Source organism: Periplaneta americana, chromosome 11 (genome assembly GCF_040183065.1).
Source record: "Periplaneta americana isolate PAMFEO1 chromosome 11, P.americana_PAMFEO1_priV1, whole genome shotgun sequence".
NCBI classification, from domain to species: domain Eukaryota; kingdom Metazoa; phylum Arthropoda; class Insecta; order Blattodea; family Blattidae; genus Periplaneta; species Periplaneta americana.
The window spans coordinates 81,680,412-81,707,418 of record NC_091127.1 but is presented as its reverse complement, the minus strand read 5'-3'; the positions used below and the strand labels follow the sequence as shown (position 1 = coordinate 81,707,418).

Sequence of the window (27,007 nt, the reverse complement as noted above, 5' to 3'; positions counted from 1 at the left end):
GGTGGAGTCCTGGCATACTCCGGCACAACTGCATCCCTCATTCCAACTACAATTCTTGAAAGTGAAATGTGAAGAGATGAATATCCAAAACACTAATAATTTCAAGCTTACCTCTCCAACTATAGGAACCACGAAACCAGCTCCTACTGAAACGGTCACATCTTTAATGGGTAATGTATAACCAGTTGGTGCTCCCTTTATTGTGGGATCTCCACTGAGAGAGAGGGATGTCTTTGCCATGCATACTGGCAATCTGCTGTAGCCCTGCAAAAAATGTTATTAAACAATAAAGCCTGCCATACATTTTTCATTATTAATGTACATATGGACACACAATTTCATATTATGAGGTTTTAGTCGATATAATCGCATACCTGCTTATTATAATTTTCAAGCATGTTCTGTACATCTGCAGGAAGGTCGATGTCAGCAGCACCATACATTTCTTGTGCTATTTTCCTTATCTTGTTTTCCAAAGGAAAATCAAGATCATACAAAAATCTAAAGGCAAGAACATAATATTTTCATTTAAAAAGAAAACAGAACTTAAAAAAAACAGGTGTAAAACAATTTTCAGAATGAAATGTGGAATCTTAAGACAGGAAAGAAGATTTAAAAGCAGAAACGAGAGAAATATTAGGAACATCTGAAGTACACTCAGATGAAAGAAGATAGAGACAGGAAAGGGGACGAAAATATCACTTAGCAACCTCAGGCATAAGAAAGATAAATTAAATAATTGAGAATAAACATAAAATTGAGAAAAAATAGATTAACAAATTAAACTTAGAAAATATAAAATTATCGAAACTTGAACCAAAACAAAACAAATGTCATTAGTTTATTCTATAATGAGTATCAATGTTTCTAAGTTTTTACAATTATAATTATGAAATGTGGAACTCCTCATCAATACCAGAGAACAATCTTTCTACAGATTGCTGTTGTGATTGGGACGGTAACAATGAGTAATTCTAGTTTATACATCACAGGCAATGCTGTATCTAGTTGCCTACTCTTCAGTGAACTAGGGAAGCTGAAGTGAATGTTTGTTAATGAAGTCTTCGAATGAGTACAGTACAGCTAGTTCATTCTTTAATCTGACAATGTCAAATACGTCCTTGAGGGTTTCTTTTAGTTTTTCAAATAAAGAGAGGAAAATTTGTTTTGTATACTTCATACTTTTAGGGATCCAGCAGGGGTGTAAATTGCATCCTTAACACTGTGGAAACTTCACCATTACAATGTTGTTTAGCAGGATGATAGTCTTCAACATCATGATATGCCTAGTCTCACTCCAGATTAATTCACCCTAATTCCTGAGGTTTAATATTTCCCTTCTGGTCTCCTGAATCTTTTGAGAGCAGCACAGAATAGCTAAATGTTCAAAACTTTCATCCAATATATGTTGACAGAATCCAATAAATGAGGTGTGATGCTCTTTCACAGTGTGGACCAGATGAGATGAAAAATTCCAATATGTAGGGACATTTCTTGGTATTCTCTTTGTTATAAATGCATTTGGTCCCTGAGTTCATTTAGAGGATTTGTGGAAAAATGAACCTCATCCTTTTAGCCTGGAAAAATATTCTGCATTCTTTACATAGGATACACTTTACCTGGGCTTTGGATCACTTCCATTTGCTGTCATGCATCCCATCAGTACTTTTCTAGCTGAGAAATAGGGGATAATGCCAAACATTAATGTCCTGTGTGGAGCCAGAATAAGGCCATTGACGCTGTTCTGGGGAAATCTGAGATTAGTTATTCTTCAAAATTTCATTCCACTGTTTCTATAGCTTTCGATTTTGAAGTGTTCTAATTTTGCTTTCATTGTTCTTTAGATTTATAATTTTGCTGCTTCAAATGACACTGCAGACCTGGTAGTTTGCAAAATATTAATACCATTTTTGGTAGAAAAGTCAGCATGCTCATAGTCAGTTATCCCATAAAGTGAAGAAATCCTTTGGAAGAAAATTGTTTTTCCAAAATTTTGAAGGCGCTTTACAGATTGAATTATTTAATTTATTCTCCAGCTTTGCTGTAAAGGTTTCACTACTGCTTTGATTGCTGCTTTTGAATCACATAATAATACAGCCTCATTGAGACTATACGAGTAAAAAGTTGTTTCACTGACGTGTTTATGGCCATTAGTTCTCCTTCAAAATGTATTGTTTGGTTCTAGACTGATGTAAGATGAGAATTTTACTATAAATTCCTGCTTTTGCATTAAGATTCTTCATTGAGTAGCAATCCATCAGCATAAATATGAATTCATTCTTCCTGTGGAAATTTTGTATTGACTGAGCCAGTTTTTACAGCACTAAGAAGTCTGTTTCTATGTTTAAAATTTTTCCAGCATTTCAACAATATCCCCTATTTCTGAATTGGTTCTAATTTTTTTAACCTTTTAATCAGTGTTAGTTCCGTACCTTTCACTAATATAATTAAGTAGGAACTCATAAATAAATTAAGCTCTGATACTTCAAATGCTTCTAAATTATGTTTCACATAACAACTCACCGGAATTGTGAAGGCTGGTTACACGCTTCAATAACGGCATCAGCTAGTTCTGTGGCTCCAGCCCCACCCTTTGCCCAATGATGGCAAACAACAGCTCTGAATGCTCCACTCTCTAAGCTGGCTTTTTTCAGCAGCTCCCATTCAGCTTGTGTGTCAGTACTGAAAGAATTTCACCATAACTACAATTACAACACCACAAAAATTCAAGATAGTAGCAACCATCAATACACATATTTTCGAGATTCCTCACAACAGAATTAAAATTTACTTACGAGAATGTATTGATAGCAACCACCACTGGAACTCCAAATTTTGTGCCATTGCTGATGTGTTTCTGCAGGTTTGGTATTCCTTTTCCAAGCAATTCAAGATTTTCCTAATGCAAAGATACATGCATACAGCATAATAATAATAATAATAATAATAATAATAATAATAATAATAATAATAATAATAATAATAATAATAATAATGAGGTAAATTACATATTTATCCTGTAATATACACAACCATTAAAAATTCAGAAAATCGAAACAACTATTATTGTTAACAAGAATTATCTCAAAAACACTTTCTCAGTCTATTCTTAAATTCGTTTGATGTCTGACAGTCTCTGACATTACTCGGTAGAGAATTCCAGAGTCGAGAAACAGCCGCTGTGAAAGAAAATGAGTATGAGGATGGTCGGTGTGAGGGAATGGATAATACTGAGTGAGGAGTGCTGTGATCGTGTGTCTACATTATGGTGGGTGGATAAATTTTGAAAACAGGACGCAAGATAGATAGGAGTGGAGAAATGCAATATAGAAAGAGGAGGAAAAGACAATGAATTTTTCTACGATTTTATAGATGGAGCCAGGACAACATTTCGAGGAAAGATGTTACGTGATCAGCCCGGAAAATATTACAGACAAAACAAATGCACATATTAAAATTTTAAATTATAGTTTATTTAACAATGCTCACAACTGCCAAGGTTATATCAGCATTGCCGATGTGCCAGAATTTTTGTTCTGGAGTTCTTTTACATGCCAGTAAATCTATTGACATGAGCATGTCACATTTAAGCAGACTTAAATACATGTTGCAGTCTCTGCGCCAAAGTAACGTTTAGGTCAGTGGTGGTGGTGGTGGTGGTGGTGTATTATTAATATTGTATCTCTACTTGTAAGTGTACAGCAACCACAATTAGACACACATGCAGACTGTTATAAAAGCCTTATATTATGATTACCTCCACATATTCTTTCTTCAGAGGTATGCCTGGAGTTACAGTGGGTCCTCCTCCATGCATCTTCAGAGCTCTCACTGATGTTACTAGTACTACAGCATTGGGTATTGCTCCTGAATACCTACACTTAATGTTGAAGAACTTCTCCATTCCTGAAAACATATTAACAAAATAAGTAATCAGGCAAGGGAAAATACCACGTGCATATCTAGATTCCTGGAATAATCACATGTACTTGTCTTACTGACCAGTGACTAGTCACTGGATGACTGAATTTTAGAAGGTGGAATAGTAAAAGTGTAAAATTAGTGCAATTGAATCACTCTGAAGTAGCATGTCTGTTAAAGACAATAATTAGTTCGTAGTTTATTTATATTTAATCAGCTTCAGTTATTATCTAACAAGGAAATGCTATAAACTTATAAATATAAAATAAATGAAAAATGATCACTTTCTTTAGATGCAGAGTCCTTAATATACAGGGTGTAACCGATATAAACAGTCAAAATTAAATTATACAGACTGTACATCTTGGTCTACTAAACATGATGTGTAGTGAAATTTTGTTCTTAATTCCTAAAATATCATGTTTTTAGGATTAATAGTAGTCTAATATTTACTGTTCAAGTAAATTGAACATAATTTCCACTGACCTTTCATCCAACATACGCTAACGCCACAATAGAGAGACAACAGAGTACTCTGATTTGTAAACACGGATATCACCACAGTTGCAATGTACATGGCGAACCTAAGTAAATAATGACGTTCTACTATCATTTTCAAAAACATTAGAATTACAGATAACATTTTTTCCTAAGAAGATCACAAAAGTTACAGAAAAGTTGTATTAAACCTTTTTGTTCAGTAATTTATGCTCTATCACTAGTATTTTTTAACAGTTTATATCGTTTGCACCATGTCTATGGCTGCTATAGCATGGGATCTGGTTCCCAGGCGACAGGCCGAGCATCAACCGGTAAATGTTGCCTACAATGGCGGAAGCAGAAATGGGTTATGAAACTTATCTTACAGTAATGTTCAAAGTGTCGTACTTCAACTCACATACAAGCTTGATATTGTGAAAACATATTGTCACTCACTCATTTAAGTTCATCAACTGAAATTCTTCTTATTTCAAGCTCAGTACTAGCCTGGAGTTCCTCTAATGTGTGTGGATTCGTGTGAAACACTTTGTCCTTATTCCATTAAAACTGTTTATGTTTTATTTCTTTTGTAAAGTTACTTTAAAAACAGTTTTGTTCGTTCTGCTCGAAGAGAGTTTATTGAAACTTATCCCAATGCAATACTTCAAGAAGTGCTATACAAAGAATACTTACTTACTGGCATTTAAGGAACCCGGAGGTTCACTGCTGCCCTCACATAAGCCCGCCATTGGTCCCTATCCTGAGCAAGATTAATCCAGTCTCTACCATCGTATCCCACCTTCCTCAAATCCATTTTAATATTATCCTCCCATCTACGTCTCGACCTTCCCAAACGTCTTTTTCCCGTCCGGTCTCCCAACTAACACTCTATATGCATTTCTGGATTCGCCCATACATGCTACATGCCCTGCCCATCCCAAACGTCTGGATTTAATATTCCTAATTATGTCAGGTGAAGAATACAATGCGTGCAGTTCTGTGTTGTGTAACTTTCTCCATTCTCCTGTAACTTCATCCCTCTTAGCCCCAAATATTTTCCTAAGCACCTTATTCTCAAACACCCTTAACCTATGTTCCTCTCTCAAAGTGAGAATCCAAGTTTCACAACCATACAGAAAAACCAGTAATATAACTGTTTTATAAATTCTAACTTTCAGATTTTTTGACAGCAGACTGGATGATAAAAGCTTCTCAACCAATTAATAACAGGCATTTCCCATATTTATTCTGTGTTTAATTTCCTCCCGAATATCATTTGTATTTGTTACTGTTGCTCCCAGGTATTTGAATTTTTCCACCTCTTGAAAGGATAAATTTCCAATTTTTATATTTCCATTTCGTACAATATTCTGGTCACGAGACATAATCATATACTTTGTCTTTTCGGGATTTACTTCCAAACCTATCTCTTTATTGCTTCAAGTCAAATTCCCGTATTTTCCCTAATCGTTTGTGGATTTTCTCCTAACATATTCACATCATCCGCGAAGACAAGCAGCTGATGTAACTCAATCAATTCCAAACCCCCTCTGTTATCCTGGACTTTCCTAATGGCATACTCCAGAGTGAAGTTAAAAAGTAAAGGTGATAGTGCATCTCCTTGCTTTAGCCCACAGTGAATTGGAAACGCATCTGATAGAAACTGATCTATACTGACTCTGCTGTACAAAGAATAGTGATGAAATTTGAAACCACAGGTTGTGTTGGACAAAAAACATTTCTGAACACGAACAGTTTTACCACAGGAAAGACAGAGTTTTTTGCACGAATCTGCACGAGTCAGAAGAACTCCAAGTTAATACTGGGCATGAAATAAGAAGAATTCAGCTGAATTTAGATGAGTGAGTGATAACATATTCTCGCAATATGAAGTTTACCGGTTGATGTTCGACCTGTCGCCGCCAACAAGCCTGATCCTGTGCTATGGCAGTCATAAGTATCCTGTATAATCTAGTTTGTAATTTCAAGTAATAATACAACATAACACAAATATAATGTAAACATATAACACAACATAGCAACATATAACTTGACATTAATATAGGCTTAATATACTGCATACATTGACCAGAGCAAAAAACGAAACAAAATAAAAGATTAAAAATGATATCTATTTAACTGCTCATTTAACCAAGGTTCAGCAACTTTATGTTACTTTATTTTTTTAATCAAATGGCAGAAAGTTTCAATATAGAAATTTCAACTGACAAATCTAAAGTGATGGCTTTTTTAGGAAAGGAACCGGTCCATAGCAAAATATGCATCAATAATAAGATCATTGAACAAGTCAAAAATTTTAGTTATCTCGGTTACCAAATTTCATATGAAGAAGAAAAGGATTTGAATGAGAAAATTATTAAATTCAACAGAGCAATGGGGATAATTAATCAGATATTCAAATCAACCTTAGTACAAAAACACATGCGCCCCAGAATAAAACATTGGCCAGACCTATACTCTGTTTTGGTAGTGAAGCTTGGACGATTCAGAATATTGATTCACAAAGATTAACGGCGGCAGAAATGAGATTTATGCATCGTACAGCGGGATACACGAGAATGGATCACATTAAAAATTTTGACATTATGAAAAAACTGCAGATTGAACCATTACGGAATACCTGCAAATATAGACAAAACTGGAGATCACATGTCATCAGAATCCTCATTCTAGAATTCCACGCCAAATTTTAAATTACCATCCTGTGGGCAAGAGATCCTTGGGCATTGGCAAGAGACCATAACGGGCCACTAGGCCCAATACATGCAAGGATGATGATGATGATGATTTTTTTATGTAGAAGGTTGTTGGCTATGATTTATGAGTGGATAGTGCATTAGAGAGTGGTTTATGGCAATGTTTCTGCCATTTCCATTACATGATACCACAGTTGGCCCAAAAAGTGTTATGCAGTAAAGTTTATAGCCCTGTTCCTCCACTCTTCAACCACTTGGTGGTGTTTTTCTTTCAATGAAATTGATTTCCGAGACATTTCTTTCAATTTTAAAATTACTTTTCAATAGTAAATATGCTGTTTACGTCCTGAAGATGCTGCATGAGCTGTTGTATTGATGGAAGTTGAAAGCACAATTACGTTATAGGAATGTTGGAAGCTATTGCTTCCACTATTTCCATAAATGCATAAAGGTACACACATGGAAACTGGATTCTATTCAAGGAGACCAGCACCAGGCCTGAGAAGAGCAACATCTGTAGGGATGATCATCAGTTCCTGTGGCTTTAAATTCTCTGCAACGCTCACCACTACAATTGAAGGGGTCAGTAGAAAAAGGAACCTATCCTTCATTTTTTATGAAATAGAGTTACTTGCATAAGGTCAAAGTTCAACTATTATTCTATTAATTCAGTATGTTATTTCAGTGTAGGACAGACCTATTCTGAAGTATAAAGTCGTTCAATATTTAGAAACTTCAGCTTCAGCAACAGGTTCAGTTGAAAAAGATAGCTATCCTTTTAATCTTATTGGTTAGCTCCTTTGCCAACTGGCCAATAGGAAAGAATGTTTTATATCATTATGGAAAATCAAGATGGCTGTTGAGTATATTGAGGTGAGGTGATGAAAATACAGAGTCTGTGATAAAAACACCGAAGAAAAGAAAAAATGTCCAGACACATGAAAAGAGAACATTAGAAAGAGGGCAAAGAGTAGTGGAAAAGAATATATATATATATATATATATATATATATATATATATATATATATATATATATATATCTCTAAAAATGGAAAGTGTGTACCAGCCAAACTGCGATTGGATGTGAACTGTTGCAAAACAGAATGGTGTAAAAAGAAAGACTCAGTACATCGACACACCACACCAGTGGGCAGAACTTAAGGCTAGAAAACAAAACCCATTTTGTGTTGTAGAAATACAGTCTAAAGACTTTGTAAATTTATCTCCACTTACGAGTAAGCTGTGTAAAAAAAACAGATCACAATCTGGTATTTTGTATTAATTTCAGAAAAGCACTAGGTTTCAGATTTTAAGGGGGACATAAAGTTTATGTAAAATATTCATAATGTGATGTGGATGTATACGAAACTTAGTTTTCAAAAAGGAAAAAGAGAAACCTGCAAAATTACAAACGACTCTGACAGTGAAGTACCCTCAAGGCAAACCTATTATGACCGCAAAATATAATCATGTTATGACATTAATGATATTTATACCTGTTGTGTAACAAGAATTTTATCTTAATTTCAAATCAGGAAGCTCACCAGATGATTATGTTGAGAACATTGATGTGCATATGCGATTATACTCAGATGTGACACATTTTCTTCTTATTATTAAAGAATAATTAATTAAGTTTTCAATGAAATTTTCTCTTTATTTGCAGAAAGCTACTTCAATTTGTGGTAAAAACTGTCATATATTTTTTTTCGGGTACCACGTAACTTAAGTAAGCTCTCAATATCTCAAAACTTCTTAAAAGAGGGATAGGTCCCTTTTTCTACTGACCCCTTCAATTGAAGGTCCAAATTGACCCCACCATGTTCGAGGGGCTAACATCAACAAGACAACTATATGAAGGAGGTTGCAAGAAACCAATCTTGTCTGCAGAAGACCTGTCCAGAACTCACCCAACAAAATCGTGTAGCTCGACTGCATTATGTGACAAAATATCATAGCTGGACAGTGTTCCTCCTCCACATATTTGTTCAGGGCCGCTTTTCAGGCAGTTCTGTAATACTGTCAATGAGTATAAGCATAATGGCAAGAAGGGTGGAACTAGTTACTCTTCTTGGAGCAGGGACCTTTGCAGCACATGGCACCTTTTGCTCAATTAATTGGTGCTAGACTAATAACAACGCATGCCCACATGAGGTGTGATGTGTGCAATATAATCTGAATTTCGAATAAATTCGAGCTAGAAACTAAAATTTCGCGAATTCATATCATGGTATGGCCTCTTCGAAGTCCAGATTTGAATCCCATTGAGCATCTGTTTGACAAGCTGAGAATAAGGGTTCACTAGCATTATTATTATACAGATTCTGAGGGAAGCCATCCAAGAAGAATGGAATCTGATTCATCAGGAAGAGATTGAAGCATTAATTAGGAGCATGCCTGAGAGGCTGGAAACTGTGATTAATGCAAGATATAGTAATGGGATCCGAACAATTCGTCCCCAAAAATCCATCCCACAACTAACTCGGTCCCAAAACAAATTTGTTCCCGGACAATTCGGTCTCATAATAAATTTGTGCTCAGACTATTCGGTAACTTAAATTCTGTTTGGTCCAGGCTTCATATTTGGATCGGATACATAGAAACAATGTATTTGAAGAAGCAATGTTGAATGTTGTAGATAAAAAAGTTAATTCAGATATTGAGAGGGAAGTTTAAAACCAGTGTTCATTGCATTTTTCACCCTTTCCCCATCCCTCATATCCTTCACTTTCCTCAGCCACCTTCAGGAAGAAGTCGCAAAAATCGACATTAAAATTGACAGGGCAGAGAGAGGCCATTCACCCACAAAAAAAAAAAAAAAGTAGTGTTCATAGAAGCACGCATAGGCAGGGTGGTTGGAAAATATCAAACTTATAAAGAAGACGACGATGTGTTGTCATACCTGCAGGTCATTAGACACAATATTGCCTTCATCTTTTGAAGTATGTAATCAAGTAATTGGCAACAAAGTGAAATTATGTAAAATAATTAAGTTATTAAAAATATGTAATTGGGAAAAATTATGACCCTTGACATGCATTGTTTTTGGAATCAAGTGAGATGAAAAGATTTGGGAACCAATTTCAAGAAGAGGGCTTAGAAATCATGTTTCCTATAATGTCTGTTACAAAATTGGTTATGTGCATCACCCAAATATCCCAATGTTTCCTGAATTACAATCTAACACTTATTGTCTTGCAATCAGTATACTAGTGTAAGAATACATTTTCTGCTCTAATCTTCTTGAAGAATAAATATACAGTAGAAGTATATTTAATGTTGAGTTGACTTGCGACTTAAAGAGTATCTACAATTGGGCCAAACTTCGCAACATCAACCATCCCAACCTTCTCCTAGAGATCTTCCACCTTGGTCTTCAATTATTGATTTCATTGCTAAGAGAGTACTGGTAGTTAAAATTACGATAACTGTTGACAAAGCTATAACTTTTACAATTGGGAATATCAAATCTATCCATAGGTGAAAAATCATTATGAATAATAATCCATAATTTAAAACATTCAAATGAACATACATTACTGCAATTTTAGGTTATATCATCGTCCTTTATGAAATAACAGGTAGCATTGTTATTACTTTTAGCTACTTACAGACCTGTTACTAAATCTACTTATTACTCTTTGAAGATATTTATTAAATCTACATACTTAAGACTTCAACAAACAAAATTTGATAACTCAATCCCAAGGAAAAAAATGGAACTCTCTGCATCAAAATCCACAGTTAATTCCCGATTTACCACGAAAATCGTCTGTAGCTGCATTTAGATTGGCAACAGGCCATGATTGTTTGGCCAAACACCTGCATAGAATTGGAATATATCAGTCCCCTAACTGCCCATTGTGCAACTCAAACCAAGAAATGGATTCGGAACACCTCAAAATCTGTGCTTCAGTGGCTAGTCATGATAATATCTTTGAAAAATATTGGAGTGCAAGAGGTCAAATGACTTTATTGTCAAACGCCTGGCATTAGAAAACAACAACAACTTTTAGCTGAAAAAGTAATTTTCTTCCTCTACAAAATATTCAGTTGTTCACATAACCATACCTATGTCAGAACCAAAACCTGCTTCAGTTACAACATATCCATCTGGTCCAACAAGTTTGAGGGCAATATCATCTGCTACAATTGAAGAGCAACCATGTGCAATATTAGCAAATGGACCAGCATGGACTAAGACTGGAGTTCCTTCAAGAGTCTGCATAAGTGTTGGCTGGATAGCATCCTTCAGGAGAATGGACATGGCTCCTGTTGCACCCTGAAATCGTATTTCATATTAACCCATTAGTGCAGAAAGTTGGATTTTGTATTTAAAAGAATTTTTTTCGTAAAAATTTGCTGTTTAGCATCAGTTGAACACGTATTAAGCAATAAAACGTTTTATTTTTTTCTTGTTTGAGAAATACAGGCCGTCCGAAAAATCGGACGCTATGCACACTCATCAGTTACATTACTGTTTCTTATTTTAGGTATTTTATAATAATAAGATCCCTCTAATCACTCAAAATCACTTATTGTCACGTATTTATTTTACTTTAGGTAACAATTGTCATATATTTACTACTGGCTGTGATATTCTGTGAAACATTTACAGTGAAGACATATTTTACATTTGCAACATATAAATTTGGGTTTGTCCTTGCACTTACTAAATCTTCTATTTGAACCAGCGGTTCAATCCACATAACCACACATCCTTAATATTCGTCTTTTTCCTTGTTATGTTGTTTGTCCGTACGTCATTAGCAGTGCTAATTCCAAAAAAAAAAAAAAAAAGTCGAAATTGCAGTATTTTGTTTCCTGTAGAGTAACTACGCATTTACTACACTGTCGTCCGAGATGTATGCGAATATTGGCTAGCATCATTTCTTCTGACCATTCTGGATCTGTATGAAGTCACATACCGATCGATCTTATATACTCCTTCCATTCCTTTGTTGTTCGAAGAAAATAGTATAGGCTGAGAAATGGAAACTTTAAATTATTTTTCACTTCATCATCTAGATATAGTAGATATAGACATGTTTTCAAAGTTAGTGGCTGCTGTAACAACGTTGTTATCATTCCTTCGAACAATAAGGCCGTTATGACAGGTTCTGAAGTCATGTGAATCTGTCACATTTTTTCCTTGAATTCTCGGAGGACAGTTTTCCGTTCTATTTTCCTGTCAGTTCCCGTAGCGAAAATCCCCTTTTTCAGCGAGATGCATAAACAATTTCACAGATGTAAAATAGTTATCAAAAAGGTACTTTATATCCTCCATGCTCGGAAATTCCAACGGCATTGATTAGGGAGCGAGATCTGGGCTGTAGGGTGAATGTTGAAACACCTCCCAGCAGAAGAGCTGTTATGCACTGAGCTGTAAGAGGTTGAGCGATTACCATCTTTCTTACACCTCAACAAATTCCTGTCTGATCATTATTTTCACAGCGTCAGAGAGGAGAGTGGTGCAGGCGACTGTCACACACTGGTTCCGATCCCGTAGCGCAATCCCTTTTTTCAACGAGATGCATAAACAACTTCACAGATGTAAAGTAGTTATCAAAAAGACACTTTATATCTTCCATGCTCGGAAATTCCAACCTTATTGATCAGGGAGCGAGATCTGGACTGTAGGGTGGATGTTGAAACACCTCCCGGCAGAAGAGTTGTTATGCACAGAGCCGTAAGAGGTTGAGCGATTACCATCTTTCTTACATCTCAACAAACTCTGTCCTGTCAGTATTTTGACAGCGTCTGGGAGGAGAGAGATGCTGGCAGCTGTCACACCCTGGTTCCGATCCCAGGCGACAAGCTTCTACGACACAGGCATATAAAAGTTGATCCCACGGTATGACAAATGTCTGAATTCCAGCAGGAAATATGTTGAAAAATGGCTCAAAAGTTGCTTTGTCTGTTCCAATAAATCCTTCAGTGAAAGAAATTGTTTTTATCTCTAAGCGGCCGCAGGGAAACTTACTTTCTGGACGTGCCTCATATTGCAGAAACACCATCACTGTCCTTGCAAGCAGTCTGTAATTCACAAGCACTAATAAGCATTTTTCTACCAAGGTGATTGAGATTGGTTTCGTGTTCATAAGATATGTTGGCTGTCTGTAGGCCTATGTTTCCAACCATCGTCTGGTGTGATAACATAATAAAAGAGTCCCTCTTATGCAATTTTATCTTTATTTTCAATTATTTCAATATCTCGTTCACATTTAGGTTAAAAAAGAGTAACGAAAATATCATAGCAGCATTCGTATTACAATTTCCATTGTAACTGTATCCAGAGCATAGCGTCCGTTTTTTCGGACGTTAACATTTACAATTCGTTAACAACAAACCTTTTAACAAGAATGGAGATTTTTATGTGCTGGTTGAATAATGGAAGCATTAACAATAATATAAGCCTAGTATCAAAAAATTACATTGTTATAAAATACATTAATTTATAAATTTAGTTAACCCTTGCGCACAACATCATACTACTTGGTTGCTATCATAACAATGTCTGTTATCTTACACTGAAAATTCAAGCTGAAAAGCAGAAACTGCTAAAATCAATATAGCTACAACATTGAGGAAGTAATATAGCATATTTTAAACAAATTAGCTCGAACAGTGTAACCTGTACAACAAAATTCTTTTGTGTCCGATTTTTCAGACACTATGCACTAATGGGTTAAGTACTTCTGCACAACTAACAATGAGTTTCGTAGCACTTCATTATTATTCAAACTTACCAGTATAATCCATATACAAATCAGAAGTGATTTTTTCTAGACAATCCATGTTCACAATAAATCTACTCCCCTTACTGTTACAGATTTATAATAGTGAACCTTCTTCTCTGCAGAGAACATATTTTGGTGATGTATAAATTCTAATTCTGAAGAGATGCACTGCCAAACAGTTACGTCCAGTTGCTAGTCTGCAGATAGCCACTGCTGTTCTTCTTGGAGGATTAGGAATTAAATTTTTATTATTTAAAATTTCCCATCAAGATTTGTTTTCGCTAGCTTTTTCATTATCATTATTATTATTATTATTATTATTATAGTTCACAGTTACAGGTATTAAAAAGCAAGCGATAACATTTGTATTTACTGACAAAACACAAATAACTGACAGTTCATAATAATAATAATAATAATAATAATAATAATAATAATAATAATAATCTGTGTGGCGCTACAGCCCATGAAGGGCCAAGACCGACCAGCCGGCTGCTGGCCTCATGGCCACATGCTGAAGCAGAGGTCGACGATCATCCAATCAGAATGGAGATATTGTGTGGTTAGCACGATGAGCCCCCCAGCCATTACAGCTGATTTGCGTAACTGGATTTCACTACCTATCATAGCTCCCCAAGTGCATCACAATGCTGGGTGGACACCAGTCCCATACACTGGTCGAAATTTCATGAGAAAATTTCTTCCCCATGAGGACTCGAACCAGTGCACATTCTGTAACGTGAGTCCTAGGCAGGATGCCTTAGACCACGACATCACAGCGCTGGACACTGACAGTTCATAGTTAAAGGCTTTAAAGAACGATAAGTGCATTATTCTTAATATTTGAAGACTTTTAGTAAATAAGAGTCTTAAGTGCCATTTATCCAAAAATTGTGTTTTTACTGAAATAACAATTTATGTACCTGGAACTATAACATAAATAAGTATGTAAGTCCAGACTAGTTCCTTTATCGTTTTATTAGGTGTTCATAGATTCTAGGACGTGAATATACTTATAGCTTCAACTTACTTGCAACTTGTTTTCCTCGAATGTTTGAAAATAGCACTTATTTACTTTAAGTCTCCATTTATTAATTGACAAAACACAAATACTGACACTTCATAGTAACTAAACAAAAATTCCACTGCCGACCTCAACGCAGTTTGCAACTCTAGTGGAAATAACCACATTTACTCGCATATAACTCACCCTTTTATTTATTCACACTCTATTTTCTCACTGTGAAATTACAGCAGGAAAAAAACTGCAAATATAATTAATTTCTAACACTCACATAAATGTGATCATAGTAAATTATGTTTGAATTTCCGTGTGATGCAGCAGGAGTGAGAGGAATTGCTATAAATGGAAAGTTACTTTTTTCCTTAGCTTGCGTAGCTTAGCTTAGTTTTCTGTGTATGATGGCCTTCAATTTTGCATTGATTGTTAACACTGCTAGTTTTGTCAGTCTAGTGATAGCACTTGCTTTCATATGGAGTGATTTTCTGTAATTCGTTTGATATTTGGATGAGTTATGGAAAAACATGTAAGTTATACAATATATAGAAGAACATGGCAATAGAGCTGCTAGTCGTGAATTTAATATGACGGAATTTATTGTTCACTATTGGCATAAACAGAAAGATGGGCTAGGAAAACAAATAAACCACAAAAACATGCAAGGTGACGAAAAGTTTCCTGAAATGGAAGACAAGCTTCTTTGCTATGTGACAAGAGTTACCAATACATAACAATGGCTTCAGTATCTCACACGAGATGCTATATTTTAAAGCACAGGAACTAGCAAAGAGGCAGGGCATTAGCTGTTCAGATCTGAAAGTAAGTCGGGGTTGGATTTGCAGATTCATGTAACAGAAGGGATTGTCTCTGTGATGGAGAATGCCAGTCGTCATGTTAAAAATTTATATGAATATTTTACATAATGTATCTTTAAATGAATGCTTAGCCCACAAATAAACAGTTTCCCATACAAATCCATGCACCCAAATTTTTGCCACGTATTTTCGGTTAAAGAAAATTGCGAGTTAAACACCATAGTACATGTTGTTCTTCTGAGATCAGCACTGTCAATAATGTGACTGATCACATTGTCTAATGTATTTGCAAACATCCACTTCCATAGACCAAAATTTAAGGGAGTGAGGTCTGGAAACCTTGGTGGCCAATGAACGGGACTACCACAACAGATCCATCATTCAAGAAAAGTGCGATTTAGATACAGTATTGTGTCACCTAATGTTATAATGTGCCGGAGTTATGTCATGCTTAAAAAACATACAATTCTTTGCAGCCAAGAAAACCTCTCCAATAATAGTGGAAGTTCGTTTTACAGAAATTGTACTTAAATGGACTGTGTAAGACGATTTTGTAACACGGTAGGTCCAATATAGTTATTGTCGATCATACTGCATCACATGTTTACAGACAGCTGATGTTGGAAATTTGCTCATATAGTGGCATATGGATTTTTGTCAAATCACTGATGCAAGTTATAGGTGTTGTTGATACCATCAGGAGCGAAGATAGCTTTAATGGAATTACTCAGCAATTAGCATTTACTCATCTACAAAATTCCAATGAACTAGCTTAACCTCCTGGTTTAAGGTGTAGCAGTAGCTCTATATGAAACAGATATAAGCCTTGCTCACTGTTTTTGTCACACTCTTACATGCAGAATACCGATACATGTACAAATTCTCCATGTGCTTGTAATAAGATCATGTTCTATCAACTGAAGAATGTATTCTACTTCATCCACAGTTTGTTCATATGCACTTACAGACACACTATGACTGCTGGGAACAATATTAGTCTTACGCACTTTGTTGTTGACACTAGTAAATACTCTTGAATTCAGAATTCTGCAGTTTGGAAACTGTCAATACTATTCTCTATCAAGTAACAGCAACAGAACTTCCATTATAAACACAGTCAACGAACACACCAGATCACCATACACAGCATGTGTAAAGATGTTTGGCATTCTTAACAAACTTCCAACACCAAATAGCATCAGATTATAACTGCCTAAGTACATGTGCAGCAGTCATCTTACATACTAGGTTCAAAAAGTTCCCAGAATTTGCTAGTATCATAGAAACAACGTACCTTAAACACTATTTTTACAGCATTCCCTTCAAAATAGTTGCCTTCCGCAACAACACACTTTTGCCAACGCGTGTAGAGTTCCTGGAAGCCATTTTATGAAACCCGTCTTAGTGCTCTCGTCGCAATAACCTCTTCAGCATTGAATCTCCGTCCTTTCAGATGACTTTTCAGACGGGGAAACAGAAAGTAATCAGGTGGTGAGAGATCAGGAGAGTATGGTGGGTGATCCAAAGCAGTTATATTGTGCCTGGCAAGAAAATTCTTTACAATAATTGCGCGATGAGCAGGTGCATTGTCATGCATAAGGAACCAGTTGTTTTCTACCCACTTTTCTGGACGTTTCCTTCTCACTGCATTCCGGAGGCGACGGAGGATTTCTACGTACAATTCTTTCGTTACAGTACGACCTTCTGGAATGAACTCATGGTGGATGAGACCCTGAGAGTCGAAGAAAACTTCCAACATAACTTTGCCTTTGGAAGTGTCCCTAGGAAATTTTTGCTTCCGAGGAGATGTTTTCGATTTCCACTCAGATGACTGTCGTTTAGGGACTGGGTCGTACAAGTAGCACCAAGTTTCATCACCAGCAATAATGTTGTTTAAGAAATCACCATCTTCATCAGCCATACTGATCATGTGCCCAGCAAGAGTCATTCTTGTTTCTTTCTGTTCTGCTGACAACATTTTCGGAACTAACTTCTGAGACACGTAATGCATGTTGAGATGCTTGTGAAGAACATTGTGTACACTTCCGACTGATATTCCGACCTCTGCTGCTATCTCTTTTATGGTTTTACGTCGGTTGTCCCTCACAACATTATGCACACGCTGAGCGATTGCTACATTTGTTGCAGTTGTTGGTCGGCCGCTGCATACATCATCTTTCATGCTGTCGCAGCCATCAGCAAAGCGTTTATGCCAGGCATACACTTGAGTTTTTTTCATTGCTGCTTCGCCATATGCTTCTTCCAACAATTTTAATGTCTCTGCAGGAGTTTTGTGTAACAAAACACAGAACTTGATGTTTGTACGTTGCTCTGTGGACATAATTACAAAATGCGACGAACAAACAAAACACTATGATAAACAATTGCTTACAACTCAAAACCAACAATCGCCATTATCAACAAACTTTAAGGAAATGACATCATGAATGTTACCAACAAAACAAATGTATAATATCCCTTGTTATATATTAATACGAAAAATGGTAGTAAAATTCCGGGAACTTTCTGAACCCAGTATATATAATTGAACACCTCCCCAGAATGAGGATGTAACCAACATAACCAAGAAAACTGAAATTCATGTTTCAAAAGAAAGGAAGATTATTTCAGGGACATATTTCATTAGGTCTATTCTTTTTTTGTTCTTTTTGAAGGAGGGCCCGCAGGCAAGAACCGTAGCCTTAGACTTATTGTGCAATCTTCTTATGTTGGAATGATTGTTGAAGTCCTTAGGATCGCTTCTTTTAAGTGTATAATTCACTGCACAATGTCATCATATTGATTCAGCTACAGCATCCAGTTCTGACTGGAGATCTGATCCTCCGCCTGTCTGTAATGTTATTCTGTGGCATCCTCAGATCAATGGCACCTGTTCGCAATTCATATGCCTGAATCTGCTGCATCCTCAACCAGAAGAACATGTCACCATCGATTCCACGACTCACCAAGGCGCCATCTATCCAAGGGAGCTACATTTCCCCAGTCACCTACAGTCCGCTTATTAAAGCCTCTGCAGCTTCACTGGATATGTGCAGCTCCTGCAGACAGATGCTGCCTATAGGCAGATCCTGGAACCATGTCCGCCGTGTTCTCCTGGGTCTTGGTCGACCTGTAAACTACTGAGATGATTAATGGAAATGAAGGCAAAATGAGTCCAAGGTCCAACACCAAAAGTTACCTAGCAATTCTGCTTCGAGTGGTTGAGGAAAAACCTAAGAAAAAACCCCAACCAAGTAACTTGTCCCGAACAGGATCTGAAACCAGGCCAGCTCATTTCATGGCCATTACTCCATTACTCCACAGCGGTGGACTAGGTCTATATTTACTATCACAACCATCTGATTAAACAAGGATAAACTTTTATTCAGCCAACAATTTGCTTCAAAATTACTTTTTCTACCTATGTCACATATGAGTCATTCCACGACAAATTGCACAAAATTATACAAATTTTGACCTTCATATTTCTGATTGCGTTTATATTTTTTTTACCAACTCTATGGGTCTAATAAACCAACAAGTGTATTTTTATTTCCTCCTAAGTCCACATGTTTTTAAAATATTACATGTTAAATTTCGTTAAAAATGTCGCACAATGCAACATTTAAAGCGTCATATTTCCGAGGATATTGATAATAAGAATTTTTTGAAAAAAAAAATGCGTTTAAAAGGTTAAAGTACTGTCTTTTGTTAAATATTTACTAACTAATTTTAATATAATTATTACAAATATTTTTTATGATTCAATTTTTAAAAGTTAGATATCAATGTGAAATAGCCGTATTAAAAAACCTACTAGGTGCACTGAAGTATTCTTAATAATTCCAGAAAAAATCACAATGGGATCTCCAATAGTTTAATGGAAATTTAATTACTTACGACACAATGTGTAGCAGTCGGTGCAGCAGCAGTGGATGGGAAGCGTTGAAGAGCACTGGGAGGTTTATCGGCGCTGGATGATCGACTGAATGTTGCAAGATTACACCCAATACGGATTAAATCACTCGAGGAAACACTGCTAATTTACTTGTTATGATATCTTCAAATATTTGTACATTATGCTTTTTAAATGTTTGTTTTCATTCACACTACACTTTAAATTTTCATTCGCCTACCTTCTTTCTTCAAAGAAAATTGTTTTACTAAATCTTCAGTTTTTGACAACGGAATGAAAGAATGTAATTTTAATGTAGACTACCAGTTATTGTTTTAGATTGTGGTATCTGGCCTGCAAATTTTCAGTGTGGTTTTTGTGCTTATTCAATGCACAAAATATAAATGACAATTTAGAAATGTTTTTTTGTGACCAATCAAACAGTTTTTTTTTTTTTTTGGTGTTATAGGATCTTGTATAGGCTGCTCTCGTGGCAAGTCTTTTAACAGTTCCTCCAATGCCACCATATGGACCTTTACCATGCAACGTTGCAAAGAAGTGTCATTCAGCACTAATTCCATAATCGTCTTCATGTAGGCCTAAGCAATTATTTTTAAAATTCTTTTTGTTTTTGTATTGTTAACTTGATCTATCGGAAAAGTAAATGATTATTTTCATATCGTTAAATTCTTGCTTTAAGAAATTGATTGCTTCGGATTGAAAAAAGTGAAAGGAATCAGTGTCATGTTTCATGCTTTCTGAGATGACAACAATACTTTTGTGACTAATTTCTGTATTTCCTTTGAAATATACTATGAAAGGATGTATTGTGTCTTGGCATTTGTTCCAATGCACACCTTGTACTGAACCTTGTATTAAAAATGGATAATTTTCAGAAAAGCCTGCAATAACTATGTTATTTTCAGGTTGTACATTTTCTTTGCATTCTGTCAAAAATAGAATATGTCTGACTTTTGAAGGGATGACAATGCATCTTCTACATGAAAAACTTTACTTGCTAGGGAGCCTTTTACTTTTTGAAACTTTTCACGGAGGTATCGTTTTTGTTGTAACTTTCTTTTCTTGATAGGGGATTCTATTGGCATCAAACTCTTGTTTAATTTCTCAATATTGGTGATTTCTAGCGCTGTATCTATAGAACTGCTAGAATAAGAACTGGGATAATCACTTTCTCTGTCCGCAGTTCCATTTGATTAATGTTTATTAATATCACAAGAACTACCGGCTTCACATATAATTTCACCTGACTTATCCGGAAGTTGATAGATTTTTTACGGAACAAATCACATATTCGCATATTCAAAGACTCCTTTAAATTGAGCTTTATCAATAAATCGCGACTTAGTGTTCTTTTCTTTTTAAAAGTGTGATTAGGAAGGTCAAATGGATTTAAACACTTGTTATATATTACGTGATCTTTACCTTCATCATGTTGTATAGAAGTCACTTCACTCAGTGAAATTCAAACCCTGACTGATTATTTTTCTCTTCTATATTTTGTCTCCTGCCATCTGTTTACCGCCATAAAGTTTATTGCCTTATCCAGCCTTGCTATCGTTAAACACTTGGCTGTATTACAATATAAACATACAGCATTGTGAAGGGCTCTCCCTCTTAGCTGTGCTGACAATAATAAAATAACTTTAGATATTTACTGTTTCTTAAGGTATTAATCATTTGATGTTCTTTTGTAGTGTGGCGAGATCAGTTATTATATGCAACGGGGGATTTCGTAAAACTTTCCACGGGCAGCCTTCTAGCCTATGGCTGCAAGTAGTTCATTAGCTAGGAATCGTGAGCGCGTGCATGCCTCCGGAAAATAAATTGTTACAAATATATGTATGCAGATCCCACATTTTTAAATGCAGTCGACCTGGTTGGCAAGTTGGTATAGCGCTGGCCTTCTATGCCCAAGGTTGCGGGTTCGATCCCGGGCCAGGTCGATGGCATTTAAGTGTGCTTAAATGCGACAGGCTCATGTCAGTAGATTTACTGGCATGTAAAAGAACTCCTGTGGGACAAAATTCCAGCACATCCGGCGACGCTGATATAACCTCTGCAGTTGCGAGCGTCGTTAAATAAAACATAACAATTAACATTTAAATGCAGTAGTTTGCAGATAATACATCAAGGAACAAATCTATAATTTTTTCAGAGTTTTAACTTGGCTATTTAATATAGTAAGTTTGCTTTGAAAAAGAAATGATTAAACAAATAGGCCAAATTTTAAATTTATATGTGATAGGCCTAAAGTAATAAAAAGTGTTGTATTTAGTCTTTAAAATGCGCCAAACCGCAAATCTCAAATATTTGTAGACACAGAGTTCCAAGTGAGTTTATGTAATAATGCGCGCATAATTTGCGTAATTTCAGATAGTCATAACTGCACAAATAATTAATAGTTGTGAAAATAAAACAATACGGGTCTCCTTATTTGATGTCTGAAATTCATGAAAAAAAAATTCGACCATTTCTGAAAATGGTCGTGTTTTATTGCTGTGCGATTTGACGTGGAATGACTCATATTTCAAGATTTTGATGTTACATCCTTTTTCTGGGGAAGTCTTCAATTATTGATACTACACCAGACAAGTATCAATATGTATCAGCTTCATACATTTAGGATCCTCACTGAAGTCCGAGCAAGTCAAAATGCAACTTTTTGTAGTGGATAAAGGCAGTGTTTAGGCAAATCTTTCGGAATATTTAATTCCTATCATCATTCGTCACTTCTCTCCAATTTATTATCATTTCTATCAACCAAGGTTTTTTTTAGTGTGCAATCATACACAATTTGTAATAATGATAATGATGATAAATAATGGAGATATCATGTGGTTAGCACAATGATTCCCCCAGCTGTTACAGCTGGCTTTCATAATGGGATTTTGCTACCTATCGTAGCTCCCTAAGTATATCATGATGCTGGGTAGGCACCGATCCCATACACTGGTCGAAATTTCATGAGAAAATTTCTCCTCCATGAGGACTCGAACCATCAAACATTCCATAATGCGAGGCCTTGGCAGGATGCCTTAGACAATATGTACATCAGTGATGATCTAATGTGTAGGTAATGTGAGAAGAAAGAAAAAACAGCATCAAATATCCTTCTCAAATATCCTGAATTGAATAGCCATACATAAATACCTATGAAATTGTGCTTCAGTGCCTGAACTTTTAAAGGGAACTGGAGTGCAAGAGGACTAATGACTTTGTTGCCAAATGTCTAGGCATTTGAACAACAACAACTTTTAAAGGAAATTAAACCGTAAATTTATGCAAATTTGTCCCCAATTTTTATGTTTAATCCGTGGGGATGGAGTGCACTATGGATAATTTTAGGTTGCCAAGAATAATTCCATGTAATTCTAACAGAAAAATTTCCCAAAAGGAAAGTATAATAAACACAAGGAAGCCCTATAGCTGTCATCAACACCTGAATCACACGGTATAAAAAAAATCAACACGCATGCGCACGCGCACGAACGCGCACGCACGCACACACCAGTATATAAACAAAGTTATTCCGGAGCTTTAAAAAATGTTTCATCTGATTATTAGGTCAGATTTTTTTCAATATTTACCCAACTTTAAGTCAAATGTTTGAGAATATTTTGGCAAATTCCCAGACTCACCTTACAAAGTATAACCTCACTATCATCAATTCCACAACACTAGGTAACAATGTAGTTAATACAGTGTCTTTAAATAATGATTGAAGGTCACAAATTGAGTTATACATTGAGATTAAGAAACTGTGAAAAAAATTATAAAAGACAAACTTACCAAATCATCTGCAGTTACAGGCCTGCCTTCTTTGTCTTGAGCCACAACAATTTTACCAAGTCGTTGCTTCATATCTTCCATATCTTTTGATAGAGCAAGAATTGCCATGATTTCACTTGCTACTGACATTATGAATCCACTCTCTCTGGTATAACCTTTCTCAGTAGGCGACTGACCAATAGTAATTTTTCTCAGGAATCTGTCATTTGTATCAACAACTGTTAACAGAGTAAAATCAAAGAAAGTATTAAAATAGATATATTTATTGTATGGAAATACTTCAATGCAATGAACAGTATTGAAACCTATTATCTTGTGAAAGATAGCTTACAAATTTTAATACCATCATCACTGAGTTCATGACTTTGAATTCAATGGCCTGTTCAGTTTTCACTAATTTGAAACTGGTCTGGCTATAGATTTTTTTTGTGTCTTCTCTTATCAAGTTTTCCTTCAGGTCAGTCTTTATAAAAATACTTCAGAAACCTGTCTACATTCTTTCAATATGTCTGGTTAATTTTTTATTTACTTGGTTATTTAATGATGCTGTATCAACTACTAGGTTATTCAACGTCGATGGGATTGGTGATAGCAAGACGGTATTTGGCGAAATGAGGCCGAGGATTACCAGACACTTGCCTTACAGTTGGGGAAAATGTAGGAAAAGACTCAACCAGGTAAGGTAATCAGCCCAAGCGAGAATCGAATACATGCTCGAGAGCAACTCTGGATTGGCAGGCAAGCGCCGTCTGAGCTACACCAATGACTCTGGTTCATTTTACTTGGTGTTCTATAATCTTAGTGATATTTCTTTAATGACAATCATAATGTGATGTCTTTTTGTATATTCAAGATTCATATAAATTTAGATTTAAAAATGTTACTTTCAATGTCTCTAAAACAATTTTCACTTACAATAATTATATCCAAATAATTTTAAATTTCTAGTCTGCACCATTGATGTGAAGGTAATATTTATTTCTCTTTACCATCTGCTAATCAGCATATTCTTGTAGAGGTTTCACTTTTCAACACATTTTATTTCATGTGCTAAAGATGAATTACAGTGAATTGAGGTTCTACCTGATATGTACAGTCTTAAAAAAAAGTTATGTCACACAGATACTTTGTAAGTCCCAGAAAGAAGGCAGTGCACATTATCAGACGAGTGGTCTGGTTCATAAGAGAAGGACTAGTTGAGGTAATAAAATTAGTTTTGTTTCACTGTATATCTATCATGCGCACTGCCTGGGACTTATAAAACTTTTTTCTGATGGTACATCTATTATCAGGCAGTACATCTCACTTTACGATATGTGTCAGAGAAAGAACAATTGCTTGTATATATCTGAAGTCTGGTTAGTATAGTATGTAACTAGTCAGCGAGTATGAAATGGAGGGGAAAAGAATCTCGCCATCCTACCCCATTATCTCCTGACTTAGTTGCCTCATGAGCGATGCCTTATTGGTGTTACATGTGGGGTTCAAACCAGTCTTCAGATAGTTGACTAAACAACAAAGATGAATATAATCACTTAAGAAGTCTGAAAATTCACGTACTGAATAATGTTACTGTATATTATACAATGATAAAATTCTCAAATAATTTATGTAGTAACAAGCAGAGAATCAATGCATATTATATACAATAGTACTCTTATTTAAAAATAAACTGTAATGGTAGCCCAGCATGAGAGTGCTGCGCTTATTAGCCAGGGAATCCAGGCTCAAATCCTAGTGAATCCAAACTGAATTTATAACTTGCATTAGGTACACTCATTGGCCAGACAACATAGGGATTTTCTCCAGCCACTTTATTTCTCGTGCGAACAACCACCGCCACCACCACCATCGTCACCGCTACCACCACTGTCACCACCACTTCCTTTGTACTAGTAATTTCTTTTCCAACTCTATTGCAAATTATTTATGATGAAACCAGAATGATACATAATAAGTAACACAGTAGCAATCACTTCAGTTAATCGTCAACTTTTTCCCATCCATTATGATGGGTAATTGAACATCACCTCCAGTATTTTCCAACTCCCACCATGTTTCTTTATAACACTTTCAGTTGCTAAAAATGTATCCTGCCATTTCTTGATCCTTTTAATAGTTGTTATCCCTCTGTTGAACACTTGCCTAAATTTTCACTGCACCTTAACAATCTATCTTAACTCAGCAAACAAAAGCACCACACGCACCTTTTCTTGTGGCAATACCATGACTGACAAAAATGCTCACAATGTAACCACTACTCCATCCTTTGGTGGGAATTTAAAACATTACGAAATCTGAAAATCTAAGTTTTTGCTTCAATTGGTGCCTGATGTTTCATTATATTTTGAACTACCAACTTTTTACAGACAATTGAAATTAGATACATTGAACTGTATCAACAAACAAAAAAATAATATTTATACACTCTGGGAGCGTCACAAGTAAATTTGTTGCTAAATATGCCAACAATGATAATCTTTTGCAGCAATACAATACTTACTATTTATACTTCGTACTATGAAAAAGGAAAAAGAAAATTGGCAGTTACAGTTAACGAAACGAAATAGATAAAAAAAAAACTGCATCGTCGCTAATCATGAATCCTGTTTCAGTCTTGAGTTGTTTTTCCAATGATTTTTATTTTTCGTCTATTATCTTTCTCCTTATATAGTCTAATATTATTCTAGAAATTCTTTTTATTCTTAAAGCATGTTGAATACTATTATTTTCATTACACTTTGGCCATATGTAATAAAAGAATGGTCTTCACACAAACTCACCACGCTTCCAGCTAATAGTACTAACATCAACATTCAGTCTTGCAAAAGCTCTCCGTTCTTCAGCAGTAAGAGAATCAGGATCAGTCTTATTTATACCAAGTTTCTCTAATCTTCTTAACTGCAATACAATAAAAAATTCCATATATTTCAGTTCAGACCACTTCATGTATGGAAACTTGCCTCAAATACGCACTGAACTTGTATTGTGTATTATTATCACTTATTCCATCAAAACTAAACCTTCATTCATAAAATTTGTTACTTCTAACTTCCGAAAACATAATATGATTAAGATGGCAACATTTTTGTATACACATAAAACATGGTAAGTTATGATAAATTTCTGTCCTGTGTATACCAGTGGTAATGCTGAAGGAGTGTCTGATGCACAGACTATAGAAGGATAAAATATATTACACGTGGGATAAAAATGGAAAGACAGTGTTGCTTATAAGTTCAAAATCTCGTTCTTATAGCTTTTCCGTGACTGAGTAGTGTTCACTTCAGTGGCTGAGCCTGTCAAATGCCAGTTCTTACTTTCACGTCTGCTTGCTAAATAGTGTGGCTAATGAGAAAGACAGGTTTCGGCACGAATCGGAGTCACGTGATTATCACGGTCCAGTCATGGCCATCTTGACAATGGCCTAATATAAATACATATTCAAAGTTCTAAAAAAAACAAAGGAATTGCTATATTAAACTCATGTTAAACTTGAATTTATATATAAACTTGTTCAATGTTGGTCATGTTATGACTAAGAATGTGACGTCGTGCTGTAGCCTGTCTTTCTCGTTAGCCACGGCTAAATAGGATGTGACGTTAG

General features: G+C 35.6%; 1 protein-coding gene across 5 annotated transcripts in view; it reads right to left on the bottom strand.

Annotated features, from left to right (window-relative positions):
• The window catches only part of pug (pug C-1-tetrahydrofolate synthase, cytoplasmic), a 91,354-nt gene that overhangs the window by 9,552 nt on the left and 54,795 nt on the right, over positions 1 to 27,007 (bottom strand). For all 5 annotated transcript variants that reach the window (XM_069839690.1, XM_069839693.1, XM_069839689.1 and 2 more), the window contains 8 exons: positions 26,184 to 26,301; positions 23,401 to 23,618; positions 11,191 to 11,401; positions 3,758 to 3,906; positions 2,796 to 2,899; positions 2,524 to 2,682; positions 375 to 501; positions 112 to 264 (listed from right to left, as the gene is read on the bottom strand). In XM_069839690.1, coding sequence (XP_069695791.1) covers positions 112 to 264; positions 375 to 501; positions 2,524 to 2,682; positions 2,796 to 2,899; positions 3,758 to 3,906; positions 11,191 to 11,401; positions 23,401 to 23,618; positions 26,184 to 26,301 — 1,239 coding nt within the window. The remainder of the gene's footprint in view (positions 1 to 111; positions 265 to 374; positions 502 to 2,523; positions 2,683 to 2,795; positions 2,900 to 3,757; positions 3,907 to 11,190; positions 11,402 to 23,400; positions 23,619 to 26,183; positions 26,302 to 27,007) is intronic.